Here is a 21,282-nt window from a genome sequence, read left to right as displayed (position 1 = left end):
TCCATACCTACGTGGTTGCCTATGACGTCGTGACCTTACTCGATCTTCATTTCTAGTCTGGTCTTCAACTGTAGTGTGATGTTCAATTGTATTTATCTCTCTAGTAGGGAAAATATTATCATCAACCATGAAAGAACTTGGTCCAACACCATCATCTTGATTGTAGGTAAACCTCATATCATTGAAAACATTTACTGATTAAGGTGTACCCAATAAATTATTCATGAAATCATTATCCTCTGCAGAGAAAGAGTAACGGTGAGACATGATATCATCAATGCGTTGGTGGTGTGACATTTCATATTGAAAAAACATTCTTCCTGGTTGAATATTGTAAGAGTTGGACATTGACAGTTGAAACATCGGATGTTCACACATAAATTGTTGTGACATCATAGGTTGGTACATTGGAGTTTGTGGTGTAGGAGCTGTAGGGGTATAGGGGTGTGGTTGACTTTGTTGGTAATTTATTTGGCGTGGGTCTCGAAGTAGTAATTCAAAAGACAAGAAAGGTCTAGAATTGGTTAGATACCAATTCATATATTGTTGTGTATGGTACGGAGATTGGATTGGAGGTCATTGCAAGAACTGATCCTTGCGATGACTCCATTGATAAATCCACTTTGCATGCTTGACAACCCAATTTGTGTCTTGATTTTCGCGTTTGTCAATCAATAGTGTGTGGTGGGAGTGAAATTTCTTGAACCAAGCCGAACTGTAGTCTGACACCTTCTTATCTTTCTGGACATGACGTGAGAGATTGTTGCTATAAGCATGATATGAGAGCCATTTAAACTACAAAAAATGAATTAAGCATATTGTTATGAAATGAAAATATTGTGTCAACTTGTAATTGTATGAGTTTAATATGTTATTTCATTGATGTCCATTTGATCTATACGTGACCTAAATCCTGCCAAATCTCCACGTGGAACTCCTGTAAAGCTACAATTTTCGAGACCCCACCTATATAAATTTATAATAATTAGCATGAAAAAAAGAAATATATTGCTTGTAAATGAAATTTGTTGTTTACTTAGAAATATATATTACCTCGCAACAAATGGATAAGTTGGTGTAACATTCACCGCGGGTGCAATGAAAGGTAAGCGATACCACACCCAATATTCTAAAAGTAGCAAGTAGTTGCCCATGTTCCACACATTTGGTTTTGTTGCCTTACACAACTCTTTATAAAAATTAGTCAAACAAGCTGAACCCCAACTATATCGGCTAACTCTTGATAGGTCGTGAAGTAAAGGTAAGTATATTAAATGTACTCGACTGTTGTATTTATCGGGTATCAACTCTCTCCCAATAATCCAGAGGATGCATGCCTTACAATATTGTTCTAATTGTAGTTGTGTAGGTTTAGATGGGAGGTTGCTAAAGTTTTGAATTAACCAAGTTAATTTTAACTCACACTCTCGCATGTCTATTCCTTCAATTGGAACCTTTCCCAAAAAGTCCATACACAGTTCATTCCAATAAAAAAAAGGGTCCTGCTATCGGGAGGCCATTAACAACTCTTACTTGGAGTGAAACATCTTCCAAAGTAATGGTGCATTCACTACATGGAAGATGAAATGTGTGAGTCTCATGCATCCATCTTTCAACTAGAGTCGTAACTAAAAATGTATCTATGTTGTAAGGTTGGAGACGAGATATTTGTGAAAAACCATTACGTTTTAATAGATCTTCTAGTAGTGGTTCTTCTCCAATGACATTGACATGTCTCAATTTCATTTGATCTCTAGTGGAGTCTTGTATAAGAAATAAATTTTATTAGAAAATATAACAAGAAGTGTATATTTATTATACTAAAGTTATATATGATTATATAGATATTCATAAATATTTTTAAATTTTTTATAAAATGATGAGGGTAGGACTTGATCCTATATCCTGGTCATGTAAATTTGTTTTAATGACATCATAAAGTAAATGAAGTAAAATTATTATTTTATTCATAAAGTATTGAATAATTATAGAAAAATTAAGCGAATGACATCATCAATTTTATTATGGAATGGTTAAAAGGAAATGTTGTGTAGTTAACGAAATAAACTAAAAACCTTACATGTATATGATTAAATAAAGTATATGTTGGTCTAACCGAATAGTTAATGAAGTATATTAGTCTAAGAGAATAGTTAAAAAATGTTTAACGTGTATTTAAGTAAAATAATTAAAAACTATATAATATAGTAATATAAGAAATAAACTAACTGAATAATTAATCACAGATGATCTGTGTTCGTTTTGTAACTTTAACAATTGAGCCATTTTAGTTAAGAATATGAAATAGTATATGGTTGATGTAGAAAGTAAGATATAATTGTTGATGAAGATATATTGATAGGATGGTGGTGTTACTTTATAGAGTAGTAGTAGAAATTTTTTCGGTAGTTGAATTTATCATTTAGTGCGTATACAATATAGTCAAGCCACTATTATTATCTGCGAAGAAGCATGTCAAAAAGCCTTAATGGGTCGAAGTCGGTTTCGTGAAAATAGAGTTCCCGATAGTGAGATGTTGGTTCAAGGGAAACCGACTTCCCAAATGAACTAAGCTTCATTTTAGTTTGTTTGGGAGTATTTGTTTCATTTTCTATTTGTCTATTGCTTTTGAAAATAAAGCCTAAGATGTTTCAGACTGGGATTCGAACCCACATCAAAGTCGTTATGAGTAACAAAATTTGCCAAATGAACTTAGCTTCATTTTTGTTAAATTTGGTTTAATGAAACTATTTTAAAAATTTATCACTAAATACAACTTTTGATTGAACAGGTGGAGTATTTGGAGCAAGAGTTTGGAACTTTAAAAAATGAAATGTTGATTCTTAAAAATGCAAACGTAGAAAAGAAAAATATCATTATAACACCACAACGAATAATGTGACAATCTCTAACGATGATAATGTGGACGACAAGTTTGTTTGTAAGGGTAAACGTACATAATCTGATGACTTATTTCTTTAATATTACATAAACATTGAATTTAATTTGATGACTTATTTATTTTATCAGGAAGTTAAAACTTGTTTTCAACCCACTCCTATGATGGACCTTACTTGGGAGGATTCTAGAGTCTCCGCATATATTTTTAAGGATTAATTAGATATGAAGTAAGAAATATTCAATATTCCTTAATTTTCATACAAAACATTATCGTTACATATTAACTTTTTATTTTCACTAGTGAGGACTTATTCATGATTAGGGATGAGACTGATACATGTCTTGAATTAATTTATCTTGCTTTCGGAAGAGATATTAATGACAAAGTAAGATTCAAACATTTCAAACTAAGTTATATCTACTTTTAAACTTGCAATAAATTATTAATAGACAACTTCATTAGGTTTTCACCCTTCTTGCCAAACTAAGAACACATGTGGAGAGACATGGTGATGCTCCCATCACAACTTGGTACATACCACCTTCATTTTCGGTAAGGACAAAAAGATAAAAATTTAGTAAGTCTACAATTTTCAATATGTAATTAACTACAACTTTGTTATGTTTAGGTTGATGTCCTTCTTGGAAAGCCCGACAATGTCATCCTTACAAATTATATGAATATGTGGATGCCTCCCTCTCCTCATCTAAAATATATAATATTTTAAAAGTTTTTTATGCTCTCCTACAAATTAATAAAATTTAATCCTAATATTTTTTTATGAAACAAGATATATGTGCTGATAGTTGAAGATAATTTCCACTGGTACTTGATGGTAGTTGATGACTATGCCATTTATAAGCTCGACACTTGGGATATGAAGTCTATTTGCTAAAGAAAGCATTCTGATATTGCAAAACTGGTTTGAAATACTTTATACCTTCTTGTTCAATATTTTTTGTAAATTATAATAATTATTGACAAATAATACACAATGTAGGCCTCTATTTTGGACAAGGTCATTGACTAACCAGAATACAAGAGAAAAATGTCATACTTTCCCAAGTTGTCAACCTAAGACATTAAAAATTGGAGAGGGTCAACCTAATTTATGAAATAGATATAAATATTTGTAAAAAGTTATTTTTTCTCAGCATTTTATGACAACTTAGGTTATGTAATAGCTCGAAATGGAGGACTTATTCATTGCTAGTGTCATTGGAGATGTACAATTATTTTAACTATGTTAATATAATATTCAATTTGTGAATTACAATGAAACTAATAATTGTTTAATAAACCTAGCTTTATGATGAAACCGTGCAAATGAAGACTACTCTAAAGTTGGTAATGCATGACTTGAACAAAATGAAGTAGGATGTTAGGACCAAAACTATGTTGATGTGATCCAAGTTGCCTTTCATATGAAGATTACATCTACTATTTTTTGCTTTTTGGTATATAGTCATGTTTTGTATGAATATTTCTGACTTTTTTTGGTATCACTGCTTATTTTTATAAGTGGTGAAAAATTGTATTGTGTATGAATTTGCTATTTACTACAATATAAAGTATTTACTTTTTCCTATTATTTTCATCTACTTTAAATACCGAGTTGATTTAGTTCTTTGCTAGATCTAGAATCAACTATTGATAGATTATGAACGTTTGTAGTACCTTTCTAGTCACGTGAACCGCACCAGCTCTTCCTTCCCCGCCCTCCTCCACGCATTTGAATTTCAAAATCGAAAATGCAAAAACATTGATACCATACTTTGAACTTCATTTCTCTTTATTTTCGATATCAATGGATGCTGGCGACGAAGCTCCTTCTCCTTTCCCCCTTCTCAAAGACATCTCAAATTTCCGAACTCCTAGACGTCCACCACTCTCTCTCACCGTGAAATCCCCCTCCACCACCTCATTCTTCACCGCTTCCAAACAAACACCTCGCTCCTCCTCCACCTTCCGCCGCCGTCCCCCAAATAAACACTCCACCGCCGCCGCCAGGAAACTCAATGCATTCCAATTAGAACAATCTCAGTCTTCTAGAAAGGCACTAATTAAAAAGGAGCAGTCGCTTAAATCCCTAGCCAAGTCATTAACCGTTTGGCTTAACTTCTTGCTCCAAAACCCTTCCTCATGCGGTTGCCACGTGTCAATCTCTGAAGGTGTTGGTTCCGCTGCGCCGTTGACTAACGGCAAGAGAGACAGTGCTCCTGGAGTTTCTGTTGGAGTTGATTCCACGTGGCGAATTCCCAAGCGCCAGAGGAAGACGTGTTCGCGTGATGAGAAAGAGAACTGTACTGTTAGTAAAGAGAATGGTCGAGTGGAGTTGCCTTATTCGACTTTTTCGAACTTGAAGGAGTCTCTCAAGGATGTGTGCAGTTTCGATGATTTGAAGCAGCGAATGAAGGTTTATCTAAGCCTCTCAAGTTGTAAAGAGATCTTTCAAACATTGAATCCAGTTGCTAAGGTTTGTTTTCTCTTCCATTCACTTAGATTGAAATTTCAAGTTTATTCCATTAGTTAGAGGGCTAAGGAATGAGGATAGTGGTACTATTCATATTCTAGTCTTCTGCGCTTTCATTATCGCACTGTGATTTTTAAACACTGTTTATGCTGTGAGCCTGTGATCATAACTCGGCATTTGGTTGTTAGTAATTAGCAATATTTGAATAGCTGTGATTAACATCTGGAAAGGCTTCATTGCTATGGACTGGCAAATGAAAGATGCATTTATTTTTATGGAATTGAATTTTGTGTAAATGTACATTGTTTTATTTCTCAGGCAATTGATGATGGAAGGCTGACTTTGAAGGCACATTGCCCGATAGTAACAGATGTTGGGTTAAAGGATAAGGCCACAAGAATCCTCATGTGTTATAATCCGATTTGGCTCCGAATTGGATTATATATAATTTTTGGTGGTGACTCTTTGTTGTTAAATGGCAAAGTTGATTCTGATGAAGATGTTGTATTTTTGAGAATGGTCATTGATAAGCTATTCTTTTCACACGAGGGTCTGGCAAAACAATATGTTTATAACAAAATGGTCGAAGGCGTATATAGGTCAGGTTACTATGAGAATTTAGGGAAAGTGATCCTTAAGAGAATTTTGTTACTTGTGCTTTTCTTGGATAGAGCTAAATGTCAAAGTTGCCTCCCACTCGAATATGGTATCGATGGATTAGATGGAGGATCCCCTTTGTTATTCAAAGCAGAATCCTGGATAAAATCAAGTAATCAAGTGATCCATGGTAAGTCCTTCTTTTTGCTTTAGTCCTATTATCTCATGATATTTTGTAATAGTAGTTTCTGTGCTTAGGGTGACTTTTCTCTCTTTAATTTCAAAATTAGAATTTCTATCGTCTGATGTAATGCATGGAGAAGGCAATCTTCTAGCACATTTGGTAATTTTAAGGTACAAAGTATCTCATCAGCAGGTCAGTTACTCCTTCCACACTATATTCTCATTTGGTTGAGTGAGGTTGTCTGTTAGTGAGCTCACATCTGCATGTTGGCAACAACATTTTTTGTGGTTTTGCAGCATTTTTTTGGCAGTGGCAGATGTTTCACTTTATTTTTATGCCCTAATCAATTAGTGAAGCACATAGCGTTGAGCTCAAGATATGATTTATGGTGATTATTAATTTGATCTGTCTGCTTTCTGATTTTGTAGGGATCTCTTGTTGAGTATGATTTCAATGTCAGTGATTTATTTGTAGATCTTCAGGATGGAATAAAACTGTGTAGAGCTATTCAGCTATTGCAACATAATTCTTCTATCATCATGGTTGGTTACATATCTGTATGTCTATATATCAGCATATTTATTTTTATGGATAATGCCATTATTTATAGATTCTGATTCTTCATCATTATCTGGACAGAAAATTGCAGTTCCCTCAGATACAACTAAGAAAAAAATGGCAAATTGTGTTCTTGCCCTTCAATATCTTAGACAAGCGGGTGTCTCACTGCAAGATGAAGATGGGATGATGATTGTGGCAGATGACCTTGTTAATGGAGATAAGGAACTTACACTTTCCATGCTTTGGAATATGTTTGTTCACTTGCAGGTGACACCTTTGTTTTTAGATGATTCTTTAATTTGTAATTATTTTCGACAGGAGTTGATTAATATTAAATTTTAATTCAGACAACAATGTAATTTACTTTGTCATTGGACCTGTAGCTTCCTCTTTTGGTTGACAAAAGAAGTTTAGCTGCGGAAATTTCTAAAATTCGAGGACTTAGCACGGTATGTTCCCAGTTAGATGAGTTTTGTGTTTCGTTAACATGGAGTACATCCACTTATTGTCCTCTTTTCTTTATGCTCATATCTTCCATCATTATTCTGATGTAATAGTTTTCAATCTTACAGGACCTTACAAACAGTGCAAATTGTAGTTCTCTGGAATTGCTTTTGAACTGGATTCGGGTACGTTCCTAGTTTCCTTTAGATAGTTTCCTTCAGAGACCAAAAAGAATGAGAATCCCACATAATATTTGATCTCACTTTCATGGCTGCATGCTTTGTGAAATTGCTTACCATACTCAACTGCAAACTGCTGCTAACATCTTATAGTATAATATGATAGCTAGTAAGGTCTGACTATAAAAAAGGGTAGTAATTTCCCTTGATGTTTTATTCTAATTTTACAAGAGGCTCGTTTGTAATGTTCTATCTATATGGTAACATAACAGCTTTAATATAGAATGCTGGCTTGATCAGTATCATGAACTTATGCTGGAGTCTTGTACAACATAACGTTTCTTCCAAATTTATCAAGAATCATGTGATTAATAGTTAGATAAAAGCAATTTCGTTTTGCTTATGTTTGTATGGTTCCACAAATGGTGCATTCGTTTTGCTTATATCTCATGCATTTGCATATGGTTAAAGAAATCGGTCATTATTTTATCTGCTTTTTAACATTGTCATTTCCTTTCCACAGGCCGTTTGTGAAAATTATGGCTGTGAAGTTGACAATTTTCGTTCCCTGGTTGATGGCAAAGCTATCTGGTGCATACTTGATTATTACTTCCAGAAGGTACTTCATGATTCCGGTTCATTGAAGGTCTTGAATTTCTTTAGGTTCCTGGTGGATGCCAATAACAACTTCATCTTCTTTAGCTGTATTTATTTATTTGTTATGTTCTTTAGCTTTATTTGTTTTTATGTTTTCTTATAGGAAGTTAAAATGAAAAGTGTCAAGTCATCAATTGTGTCAGTCCATGATTATTCAGATGCACTGTACAATTTTATATTGTCTCAGAAATTGGCCACATTACTGGGGAATTTTCCAGAGGTAAATTCTCTAATTTGTGTAAACATCTACTTGTATGCATGCTGTAATTATTTTTAAGACATGGTCACACCACGTATATCTAGTACATTGGTAGAAACTCATTAAGTTTTGTGGTTGATCGATGATATACTGTTCTATGATTTACTTGGGAAGCGTATGCTAGAATCATAACAATACATTCTTTAACAGATATTGCCTTATTGATGTAGTCTAATATTTATTACTGAGTTGAACTATTTACAGTTTTAAATGGGACAAAAGATTGATTTTGCTTATCTGACTCTCTCAGGCGAAAGCCTACTGGGTCCGAATCTGGACAAAGCACAAGCCTCAAAAAACCTTGTGCTAAAATTTGATTATAAGTATTGTAGTGGAAAATATCAAACTTTGGACTGATTATGGAAATGAGTGGTCATTTTCTTAGATTTGCATGCATGTGAAAGTTCCTAAATTTATAGAGTGCATTGCATTAGAACTTGCATGAGAACTATATATGTATGTATTCATGTTTGAAATTGATGTATTATTTGAATATTAACTCTTATGGTATAGTGAAAAAAAATCTATGGACATTTAAGTTGTATATATAATTTATGCATATAAATATTCGCAATTATTATAGCTGAGTAGCCCAAATAGAAAATTATACATGTGCATATAAGTATCTTTATACTGTTTGGTGGCATAATGGAACTTGAGCATACATTATTTTACAGGTACTTCAAATAAGCGAGCTACTTGAATACAATGGTGCTTGCAATGATCATAGTGTGGTGATATTGTTGGTTTTCCTAGCAAGCCAATTATTTGTCAAGAAAAATGTGGTAAACTGAACAAAGATTTTGGTCACATACTGTTATTGTTGTACTCCAGAGTTTGTATTCAAATAGTCTTTCTTTTCTTCCTTTCTAGGATCACTTAAATTTCCATAAGCTCCTAGGCTTTGATTGCCACAGTCCCTACCGTAGACATTTGAGGATGGTAGAGTGCCTTTCAAGTTCTAAACCTGTCCAAAACCCAGATGCTTCAGATGTGCTTGTGAATGAAGGTTTGTTGTTGACTTTCTAGTTGTTTTAGTTATTCATGCATGCCATTGTTTATATTTCTTATAATACTTCTTTTCTGTGCATATATCAATGACTTTGATTTCAGTGGAGCCTTCATTCAGATAGTTGTATCAGTTGGATTTGCATGACTCTAGAATTAAGGATATTAAAAGTGACAAAAATCCACATTTTAAAGTAGCATTAGTCCTGTTAACCTTAAATGGGCTTTCTCTTTAAACTATATATAAATATACAATTATAATATAATACCGTTGTGTGCCATTATTGGTTTTTCTGGAATTTATGGGTATCCATATGTGGTTCTTGCACTGAATGATACTATGATAGGCTCTGAGTAGAGCACAGTGTGCAGTTGTCATGTTTATCGAAGTGATTATATCATAGTCCCTATAAATATACGACCACCAATAGAAAATGCTATAATCATATTCAAGAATTAAAAAGTCTGATGCAAACTTAATCTTTGACTAAAATCTTGTGTTATCTTAACATAGATGCAACAAGAAAATTCAGGGCCATCCAGGCTTGGTGGCAAGATATGGCCGAACGAAACCAAATCCTGAAACCAGCTATCTCTGATTTGCAGACATCCAAAATTATTGAGTGCAGCACAAACATTAGAAGAGGTAACTAAATACGACATGCACTGTTCCTGTTGCCACTTTCACATATTTACTGTAGAGGTGAAAAAATATTGATTTGTGTACACCTTTAATTCTAGTTAAATGTTATTTGAACTTAAAAAATCTTCAAATGCTGTGATTTACTTTAGAAAATGCTGCAAGAACAATACAATCTCATATCAGAGGATTGGTTGTACGTCACAAGTTTCTGAAGGTGAAAAATGCAGTTTCCCTTTTGCAAACTGTTTTCAGAGCATGGCTAAAAGTAAGGCTGGAGTCAAGATGCTTGATACCCACCACCATTCCAGCCTACAAATTTTCACATGGTATACAGTTTATCAGCTTGTCGCAAACATTTCTCTCTATTATGGTTCATTACTAATTGGTATGTCATGCATGTTAAACCACAGAAATACTGAGACAACCAGAAACATATCAGAGATATGCCATGCTTTTCGTTCATAGACATTCCTTTTTGAGATTGAAGAGATCAACACAGCTTATCCAGCAAAGAGTGAGGAGTTGGCTCTGTTGGAGGCATCAGCGGCTGCAAGGATGTAGTATAAAACTTATGGCTTCAGATCCAGTCACTGCTGCTACTATTGTTCAAAAATTTGTTCGTGGTTGGATAGCACGATCTGGATATATTCGTCAGCTGAATCAGAAAGATAAAGCATTATATTTAGCACAGAAGAAAGTTATATTAGATCTTCAAATAAATGCAGCTCTTACTATTCAGCATGCCTGGAAGAAGTTCAAGTGCTGCAAGTCTACTCAGAAGCAGCACTATTTTGCAACTAAAATTCAATGTAATTTCCGTAGGTGGTTATCGAGAAAAAGATTTTTACAACAGATTCAATCTGTAGTAAAAATTCAATCTTCTTTTCGAATGTGGAGATGCATAAAGGCTTTTCAGCACTTCAAAATTGCGTTTAAGGCAGCTATTGTCATTCAGTCTTGTTTACGTGGATGGCTTGCACGGAAGAAAGCTTATGCACATAAGAATCACGTTGTCGAAATTCAAGTAAGACATTTACGTGTGTTCTGTTCCTACCCTTTAACATTGTTTGACTTTCCAGTTTGACATGAGGAAATTAATAAGTGATTCTGGTGTTACATTTAGAAGGCTAAGAAGTAGGGTAATTTGTATAGGTTCAGACCCCATTGCCCCATTTGGTCAGAAAAATGCATATGGTCATTGGTAAACTAATGGACGTAGCATTTTCCTGGCTTCATATTATTTCAGTGAACTAGCAAGTTACTTCAATTGGTACATGCGTTTCCCCCTTAAACAAATCGAGGTTCCAATATCATATATGGAGAAAACCCTCACTCTAAAAGCTAGCCCCACTATAATGTGGATATTCCTAACTCGAATAAGATTGTCTCTTGTGAACGATACATGTGGCTAGACAAAAAAATATTATTTTAGTAAACTCAACTAATTATTGAGGGACTTTTTAATCAGCTCAATTTTGCGTTGTCTTTCAGTTGCTATTGTACTGTTGTCTATCCGAACATAGGAGAAATGTCTTGTGTTTTTATTGGTTTAGTGGGAAATATTATATAATTTGCTACTTTTCTTGAACAATTCCAGAGGCAATGTCGTGGTTGGCTGGTAAAACGGGACTTCTTGTTGCAAACAGATGCTGTAGTTAAGATCCAGTGTGTAATTCGAAGTTTGAAATGCCAGAAAGCTCTTGATTGTCAGAAAGTTGCTGCATCGAAGATCCAGTGCTTTATCAGGGGGCATTTATCTCGAAATCGGCTATTAGGTTATTAGTGCAACTTTTATGAAGCTAATATTTTTTATACTCAATTGTTTCATGTTTCCGTAGTACAATGTCAAGGTTTTGTGATGTAGGTGGTGCTTCACAGTTATGCGCAATCATTCCTGTTAGTTACATTTCAAGACCAATTGGCTGTTGTAGTTTTCAATTAGAACTATACTTGACTTCAGTAAAGAAATTGCAACGATGGTGGAAGGGTATCTTGTTGCTTAAAATTATGAATAAGTCAGCCATCGTCATTCAGTCATGCACTCGTGGGTGGATAGCCAGGCAAAAATCAACTGTTCACAGACACCTTATTGCCCCTCAAGTAGGTTTCCTATGCTCTTATGATTTATTATTTAAATTCCTTAAAAGGTTTTATATTCCTGAGGTAATTTAGAAAATGCAGATATGACATTTCTCTAACACATAATTCCTCAGGATTGAACTAGCGCTGCATGAATCTATATCTTTTACCTTTTGCTAACCTTTAGTTCCTATGTGTTATCAAAGGCTTTGTATTGCCAGAATGATGCTGCATTGAAGATCCAATGCTTTATTAGGGGGCATTTAACTCGAAACCTACTGTTAGGTAATTGGCTGAGTGCTTTTATATTTATCGCACTAATCTAGTGAATTCTTGATTTAGTTATGGTTTCTCATTTTATTACTATTCGTATCTCATGTTGTCATGATCATGATGTAGGCAATGCTTCTAAGTTGCATGCTGTCATTCCTGCTGGTCTCAATTCAAGACCAATTGGCTGTTATAGTTTTCAACTGGAACTATTCTTGATTTCAGTTGTGAGGTTGCAACGGTGGTGGAAGCGTGTCTTGTTACGTAGATTGATGACGAAGTCTGCCATTATTATTCAGTCTTGTGCTCGTGGGTGGATGGCCAAGCGAAAGGCAACTATTCATAGACACAATATAGCTGTCATTCAAGTATGATATTTTACTTATTATCAACTTATACTACGCTGTAGTTCTTTTAGATTTTGTTTGATTAGCTGTTCACACAAGTATTATAGTTCAAAAGATTTTGTTTGTGGTTGTTGGTCACTGGTCGAGCTTTTGTTCTTTCATGGGAAATTTTAAAGGAATTTCTGGTGTTGAACGGAAGAAATCTTTTTTGCTTACTTAATATTTGGTCTTATCTGAAACCTTCTCAATATCCGTACAGATGCATATATTTCATTACTATATATCAATCTAATTCTTATGTACAGTTGTTGATTATAACCCAAGCTGAATTTTTTGTTATAAATTTTGTAGTCCTGCTGGAAAGGTTACCTTGCACGTAAAGAGTCAAAACAACAGCTATTAGATTTACGTTTGAGACTGCAGGAGTCTGCCAGAAATGTGGAAGATAGTAAGCGCCTCATAAACAGACTCTTAGCAGCTCTTTCTGAGTTACTTAATATGAAGAGTGTAAGCGACATCCTTCATACTTGTTCAACACTAGGTAAGAGCTCTATTACCTTAGTTGATTTTTGTTGCTATCATTGTTATTTTTTAACTATGTAGATAACCTCTCAACCTTGACCTCTAGTTTCTTCAAGTATGTGCTCTTATTCCAATTTGCATAGCGAGCTACGTGGTAATTTTTCATTTTAGAGTGTGTCTAGGCGAGTAGAAGAGTTTAGACATAAAAGAGCCAATTATTGCTATGCTTATTTCTTTCTACAAATTGGGAAAACATATATACAAGTTCAAGTACTGCCTTTTAACTCAATACATTCTGTGACAGATATGGCTACAGGATATTCTCAGAAATGTTGTGAAGAACTTGTGGCAGCAGGGGCAATTGTCACCTTGTTGAGGCTAACTCGATCACTAAGTCGGAGTAAACCTGATCAGGAGGTTCTAAAGCATGCTCTGTCAACTCTTCGAAACCTTGCCCGCTATCCTCATCTACTACAAGTCTTGATCCAGACTCGTGATTCTCTACAGATCGTTGTCATGGAGTTATTGAGGTTTCAATACTCAATAGTGGTACCCCTTTAAAGTTGATGATGTAGGATTGTTTTCTATTTTACTAATAAATTTAACTTGTTCTTGCAGGAATAAGGAGGATGGCTACTTCATTGCTTCTGAACTATTGAAGAAGATATGTTCAACTCATATTGGAGCTGAGGCATTACTCAAATCACCTGCCCTACTTAAACGGCTGCACGGTCTCGTTGAGGAGCTTACAAGAAAGGCAGTTTATGAGAAAAGGTTAGATCATAACTAATAGATTATTAAGAAGACTATGCTTAGCAAGTGTTATGAATTAGAAGTAGGTCAATCCATATTGCTAGTTAATTGTGTTTATAAGTTTATGAAGTAACTTACAAATCCACATTAAAAAAATCACTGGGAGGTGGCTTATGACATATGTGAGGTTTATTTAATTTCATACCTATTAACTTGCTTATGAGCTATTTTACCCAAAGATAGTCTAATAATTCTTTTATCCTAAGTTTGTTGAATTTGTTTTTCTGTTGACTGTTAATTTTTTCCTGAAATGCAGAAATGGTAGGGGTCCTAGTCCAATTATTAGAGAGAATGGAGAAAGGAGATTGAAGGAAGCTGCTGAGATTCTAAAATTGATAGCACCTGCCTAACATGTGACTCAATTAGTCACTACTTATGTATGATATTGATGTAACATGTAACTCATTCTCTCAAAAGGAAGTAACTGTTTATTCAACAATAATGATCTTAATTGAATTGGTGATGCAGGTCTAGCAGTGAAAATTTAAAGTTTTGATTATTTTAATTAAGAGTGAATATTTATTTTAGTACATAAAAAAATTTACATATACTAATATGGTTCCAAAAAAAATAAAAAGTACAAATTATTACTTAATGATGACAAATGTAAATTAAAATAGTTCATATTAATGGTCATAAAAAAAAAATTACTCTGACATCCCATGAGTTTTGGTAAAATTATACAAATTACCTATACTTTTTTAAAACCAACACAAACCTCCCCTATTTATACATATATATTATAATGACTACCCTCGTAAGAGATATAAGTGTAATTTTTTGAACAAAAATAGTGACGGATGTAATTAAGTCAAACAAAATGTTATATTGTGGAGACAAATCCAAATAGTATGAACTTAATGTATATTCATTATTTTTATTCGTTACAAACTATATCAATAAGTCTAAGGAGGTGTTTAAATTACTCTCATATTGTATTTTAACTAACCAAAATAAAGAATAAATATCGACTCTTATACTATTTGGACTTGTTTTCACAATATATCGTATTTTGTTTGACTTAATTACACCCGTCACCATTTTTTATTTAAGAAATTACATTTATCTATCTTATAGGGGTAGTCAGTGTAATGTATATATATAATTAGGGGGGTTTGTGTAGGTTTTAAAAAGGCCTGAGTGGTTTGTGTAATTTCACTAAAACTCAAGGGGTTTCAGTGTAATTTACTCTACAAAAACAATATCATGAGACAAGAAAGAATTCACAAAAGATATTTTTTTTAAAGTCAACACAATTAGAAGTTGTATAACATAAAATTTGAATATAGAGTATAAACCTAGCAACATAATTTTCCTCTCTTTCAGTAAGAAAACCTCTCTTACAAAATATGGACTAGAATTAATAAATATAAGGTTGTGATTTTAGCTTAATTCCTAATTTGGAGTTATTGTATGTTCCCTATAGCATTGTTGAGTTCAAACTTTAACTATTATTTTTAATTAATGATTTATAATTTAACTTAGTTTATTTGAAATTAATGATAGGTAATAATATATAGAGTAAATTACATTGACATCCCTGAATTTTAGCGAAATTACACAAATCATTCATCACTTTTCTACACCTACAAGTATCGTGCATGGAGTATGTAAGTATCGTACATAAAGTGTGCAAGTATCGTGCATGAAGTGTGCAACTATCGTGCATGGAGTGTGCTAGTATTGTGCATGGAGTGTGCTAGTATTGTGCATGGAGTGTGCATAATACTTTAGTGTTCATCAAAAGGTAAATTTGGGACATGATTTTAAATACAGTCACATAAAAATTTCCAACAATGATTCAAAATAAACATTTACTAGTTATGTATCAATAGCTCAATATTTTTAACATTGGTTGAACGATAAACTTGTGGTATTAGTTTTTATTAAAATGGGCGTTGTAGAAAACGTGAGATTTATTCTCTTAACAAAAATGTATGATTCCCATGTGAAATTTATAGTTATGAGAATTCAGCTAAAAAAGAATATGACTTATTACGAGTATAAATAGGGCGCTTTAACTTGTTAAACAAATCAACTAAAAGCAAAGTTGTCCCATTAGAAATATATTATATTGCAGACAATGTTGACTCAAGCTTCCTTCTTGCTCATGTTATTTTGTCTTCGTTCAAGGTGTTGGGGGTATGATTACCTTGCACTGTCAACCACTTGGCCGAAAGGGTTTTGTGCAACTGGTCAATGCAATTACGTGCCACCTAACTTTTCCATACTACATGGATTGTGGCCTTCCACACTCAATAAGGTGGGTCTAGAAAATTGTGCTTCTATTGTATCTTTTCCAATTACTTCCGTAATTCATAAAACTTGGAAACCTATTGTTGTGAGTAATATGAAAACGTAAACTTTTTCGTGAAATTCCAATATAACATATGACATACAACATGTGTGGTTAAAGCATGGGACATGCATGGAGGATAAAAGTTTTACTCTTCGTGAACTCGATGTATCAGATCCTGAAACATACTATTCTGATTTCATTTATGCTTTTTCGAAGAACGTTGGCGCTCTACATAGTAATCGGTCCGGTGAATAATTTTGTAGTATAATTTTTTGTCTTTTTTTTTTCTCTTTTCAAATAAATCAAATCATTATATAATATTTTTTTATTTTTTATTGCCTAACAACTCAAGGAAATGTGAACCTGTTGTTGCTCAATGCAATTTTTAGGTTTTTGTCCAAAGTGACTATCAAGTGTGTTGTCTCTTTAAAGTATAACAAAGAACACCTTGTAGATGTACTTGTTTACCTGGACAAGTCATTAAATCTCATTACCTTATCTTGAGCTCCTCAATTTCGTCATTGTGATTTGAATAAGAAGATCATTTACATTGGGTACGGTAGGTGTACTGTGTATGATCTTTTAGTTGTAATAATATAGTTAACAAGTACAGAAAATGTAAAGCAAGGACAAGAGTATATTATAGTGGGATTTATTCTCTTAACAAAAATGTATGATTCCCATGTGAAATTTATATTTGGGAGAATTCAATTAAAAAAGAATGACTTATTACCTGTATAAATAGAGAACTTATATCTCGTTAAACAAATCCACTAAAAGCAAAGTTGTCACATTAGAAATATATTATATTGCCTAACAACCCCTTGAGCATGCATCAAGTATGCAAGTATTGTGCATGGAGTATGCAAGTATCGTACATGGAGTATGCAAGTATCGTACATGAAGTGTACAAGTATCGTGCATGAAGTGTGCAACTATCGTGCATGGAGTATGCAACTATCGTGCATGGAGTGTGCATGATACTCACACTTACTATGACCCTCTAATAGCAAGAAGATGGATCCAAGAAATTGTGCACACACAGTACAATTTCTATGTATTGGTCACATCGAAGCCAATTGAAATCATGACACTCTGAATAATATGAAGAAATACTGGATAACGTTTTCCTTCGATAACCAATAAATTGAACATGTATGAAGTCCGTCCAAATGTGTCACTCATTCTAAACTGTCCTGCATATGATCCTCAGTCATACTCAGGGTTTATTCAGGTAGCAAGATATAAGTACCCTCTTGTTGAGGAAAAGTTTGGAAAAAGTGTCTATCCTCAAGTTTTCATGTTTATACATACTTCTAACAAAACTTCTAGAAATTTCCTATTTGCTTCAAATTTACACCCCTTAAGGATTTTGTTCCCACCATTTTAGAGGAGTGAAAAGTATTTATAATGTCATATTTCTTGAATGACTTAGTATATTAAGATTATGGTTGTTCCATTTAACAATTTTTTTCTCTTCCTAATAACTTAGATCCATCTACAAATGTGAGAGTGTAACTTAAACCATTCAACTAAAAAATTACTATAAAATTTCTCACTTTAGTGTTCATCAAAAGGTAAAATAGGGACATGATTTTAAATAAAGTCACACAAAAATTTCCAACAATGATTACAAATAAACATTTACTAGGTATTTATCAATAGCTCAATATTTCTAACATCAGTTGAACGATAAACTTGTGGTATTAGTTTTTATTAAAATGGGCGTTAGAAAAAACGTGAGATTTATTCTCTTAAAAAAAATGTATGATTCCCATGTGAAATTTGTATTTATGAGAATTCAACTAAAGAAGAATATGACTTATTACCTGTATAAATAGGGGGCTTATATATTGTTAAACAAATCAACTAAAAGCAAAGTTGTCCAATTAGAAATATATTATATTGCAGACAATCTTGACTCGAGCTTCCTTCTTGCTCATGTTATTTGGGTATGATTACCTTGCATTGTCTACCACTTGGCCGAAAGGGTTTTGTGCAACTGGTCAACGAAATTATGTGCCACCTAACTTTTCCATATTACATGACAACTGTGGCCTTCCACACTTAATAAGGTGGGTTTGGAAAATTATGCTTCTATTGTATCTTTTCCAATTACTTCCATAATTAATAAAACATGGAAACCTATTGTTGTGAGTAATATGAAAACGTTAACTTTTCTCGTGAAATTCCAATATAATATCTGACATACAACATGTGTGGTTAAATCATGGGACATGCATGGAGGGTAAAAGTTTTAATATTTTCAAACTCCGTGCCTCAGATCATGAAGCTTACTATTCTGATTCCATTTATGCCTTTTTGATGAAAGTTGGTGCTCTACATAGTAATATGTCCGGTGAATAATTTTGTAGTATAATTTGTTATATTTTTTATTATTATTGCCTAACAGCTCAATGAAATGTGAACCCTATTGTTGTTAAATGTATTGAATGCAGTTTTTATGTCCAAAGTGACTATGAAGTGTGTTGTCTCTTTAAATGATAACAAAGAACACCGTGTAAAGGTGTTTGTTTACCCGGACAGTCATTAAATTTCGTTACTATATCTGGAGCTCCTAAGTTTTGTCATTGTGATTTGAATAAAAATATCATTTATACCGGGTAGGGTTGGTGTACTCCTAATGTTCTTCTAGTTGTATTAATATAGTTAACAAGTAGAGAAAATATAAAGCAAGGACAAGAGTATGATTTTCATGCACGAAGAAAAACTATATATATATACATACATACACACATACTCCATTTTAATAAAAACTATATATATATAGTTTTTCTTCGTGCATACTCGTGCATGAAGTGTGTGTATGAACTCGTGCATGGAGTGTGTTAGTATGAACTCGTGCATGAAGTGTGCTAGTATCGTGCATAAAGAGGACGAAATTCGTAAGTGTTATGATCTGTTGGATTTAAAAAATGAATGAATGAGATTAATTTTAATTTGTGTAATTTAATATATGTGTAAATTGATTCAACCTCTCTGAATAATATACTAATAAAGAAATCACTTTATTATTTTTATGTTAACAAAAATTAATAGATAAAAAACAGTAATATTATTCTTTCATTATTTTATTTTAAATTTAATAGTGTCATAGTCTATAGTTCTATACCATGACAAATCGAGTGGGCGTATGAACTCATGTATGGAGTATGTGTGTATAAATTAGTGCTTCAAGTATGCATATATGAATTCGTGTATGGAGTCTGTAAGTATTGTGTATGAAGTGTGCGAGTATCGTGCATGAAATGGACGAAATTCATAAGTGTTATAGTGTGTTGGATTTAAAAAAAATGAATAGATGAGCTTGAGTGTTTATAACTTTATGAAGCAACTTAGAAATTTACTTTTAAAAAATCACTTGAAGATGGTTTATGACATGAGTTAGAGATTTAGTTAATTTTATATCTATTAACTTGCTTATGAGGTATTTCATCCTTCTATTATATCATCAAGTTTATAAACTCCTAGTTTTTCATTTATAAGTTGGTTATCCCAAAGATAGCCTAATAATACTTTTATTCTAAGTTTGTTGAGATAATTCTATCAAAATTCTTGAATTTGTTTTTCTCTTGACTATTTTTTGGAAATGCAGAAATACTAGGGATCCTAGTCCAATTATTAGAGAGAACAAAGAATGGAGATTAAAGGAAGTTGTTGAGTGATGTGAAGCTTCTAAAACTTATAGCACATGCCCATCCCAATATGTATCCCAATTAGACACTACTTATGTAGGATGAATCAAGATAACATGTAACTCAATCCCTTAAAGGAAGTAATCGTGTAATGAATAGTAATGATCTTCATTAAACTCCTGATGCAAATCTAGTAGTTAAAATTTAAAGTTTTGATTATTTTAATTAAGAATGAATATTCATTTTGGTCTATAAAAAATTTCATGTATACTAATTTGATTCCCCAAAAAAAAATCCAAACTAGTGGTTAAAGATCTCGAATATAAGTTAAAATAGTTCATGTTAATGGTCATACAAAATAAACCATAGTAAGAGACGAGGAAGAAAGAATGACAAAAATTATGCCCAAAAGTCAACTCAATTATAGAGTTGTGGAATATAAATTTGAATGAATAAAATATGATTTTAGGTTATTAATGAATGTAAGGTTGTGATTTTAGGTTATTTTCCAACCGGAGAATCCCAATCTGAAGTTATTGTATGTTCTCACATAGTATTGTTGAGCATTTAGTTGAAATTAATGATAAATAAAAATATATTATGCTCTAGGAATATATTGAAATTAATCACTCAAGCTAAGACAGAAGAGATTACTATGTTAAGATGTGAAAATTAAGAAAGACAAATGGGTGAATAACATAAATGGCGAATTAAAAGAATGTAGAGATTAAAATAGTTATGATAAGACTATATTGAAGTTAGAACATAATGTGGACACATGGTCAGGTGCATCAGCACAAGGCACATATGCATCAGGCGCATCAGCACAGCAAGGCTCATGCGCATCAGGCGCATCAGCACGGCAAGGCACAGGCTCTGGCGCAGTAAGGCACGGTCAGGATGCATCAGCATCACAGACGCGTTCAGGCTGCATCAGGACAAGGCACAGGCGTGGTCAGAGACAAGGTCAAGCTCATATATTGGCTCACATGGTGGCACACAAAATGGTGCACCAAGCAGTTTTTCCTGCTAGATCTTCACAGGCACCATGGGCTACTCGAAATGTTTTAAATCAAGCTCAAGCCTATTAGCACGCGTGCATCCTTATTTAAGCACATGGTTTTCCTTAGTCAAAAGTTAGTTATTTCTGTTTAGTTAGTTATGGCAGGTAGGTAGCTTGTTCTCCAAGCAAGGTCACACTTTATATATATAAGTGATCTATGCATCATTGTAACTCAACTTAACTTCTTCAATCCAATAAACATGAGGTATATTCAGTCCATAAATCGCTTTATGGTATCAGAGCCTTCTTCTTGAAGGTTCTGATTGCCACCAAAGGTGAAGTAAGGCACTATACACTCAGTCAAGCCTTTTGGCAAGAGGAAGAAT

At 33.4% G+C, this 21,282-nt stretch overlaps 1 protein-coding gene and 1 long non-coding RNA gene across 8 annotated transcripts; both read left to right on the top strand.

Moving 5' to 3' along the window:
• Nucleotides 3,257–3,551, top strand: LOC109343248. The gene is made up of 3 exons (XR_002107185.1): nucleotides 3,257–3,287; nucleotides 3,365–3,454; nucleotides 3,531–3,551. It is a non-coding gene; the product is annotated as an uncharacterized LOC109343248 (long non-coding RNA).
• LOC109361689 (abnormal spindle-like microcephaly-associated protein homolog) lies at nucleotides 4,628–20,073 on the top strand. 7 transcript variants are annotated; one of them, XM_019607230.1, is made up of 22 exons: nucleotides 4,628–5,378; nucleotides 5,694–6,162; nucleotides 6,263–6,348; nucleotides 6,585–6,698; nucleotides 6,796–6,984; nucleotides 7,101–7,166; nucleotides 7,290–7,346; nucleotides 7,864–7,986; nucleotides 8,101–8,217; nucleotides 8,934–9,041; nucleotides 9,130–9,265; nucleotides 9,779–9,910; nucleotides 10,057–10,233; nucleotides 10,318–10,931; nucleotides 11,505–11,682; nucleotides 11,772–12,007; nucleotides 12,193–12,271; nucleotides 12,386–12,624; nucleotides 12,955–13,144; nucleotides 13,430–13,655; nucleotides 13,744–13,899; nucleotides 19,854–20,073. In XM_019607230.1, exons 1-22 carry the CDS (start codon nucleotides 4,710–4,712, stop codon nucleotides 19,921–19,923), a joined length of 4,431 nt encoding a protein of 1,476 aa, XP_019462775.1. In that variant the 5' UTR covers nucleotides 4,628–4,709; the 3' UTR covers nucleotides 19,924–20,073. The 7 variants fall into 7 exon arrangements, with proteins under 7 accessions (XP_019462775.1, XP_019462767.1, XP_019462798.1 ...); XM_019607222.1 differs by lacking the exon at nucleotides 19,854–20,073 and adding an exon at nucleotides 14,195–14,443 and having other exon boundaries at nucleotides 9,130–9,255; nucleotides 9,778–9,910; XM_019607253.1 differs by lacking the exon at nucleotides 19,854–20,073 and adding an exon at nucleotides 14,195–14,443 and having other exon boundaries at nucleotides 6,585–6,702; nucleotides 6,911–6,984.

The sequence above is a fragment of the Lupinus angustifolius genome, chromosome LG01 (genome assembly GCF_001865875.1).
Source record: "Lupinus angustifolius cultivar Tanjil chromosome LG01, LupAngTanjil_v1.0, whole genome shotgun sequence".
Lineage (NCBI taxonomy): Eukaryota > Viridiplantae > Streptophyta > Magnoliopsida > Fabales > Fabaceae > Lupinus > Lupinus angustifolius.
This window is presented reverse-complemented; position numbering and strand designations above follow the sequence as displayed.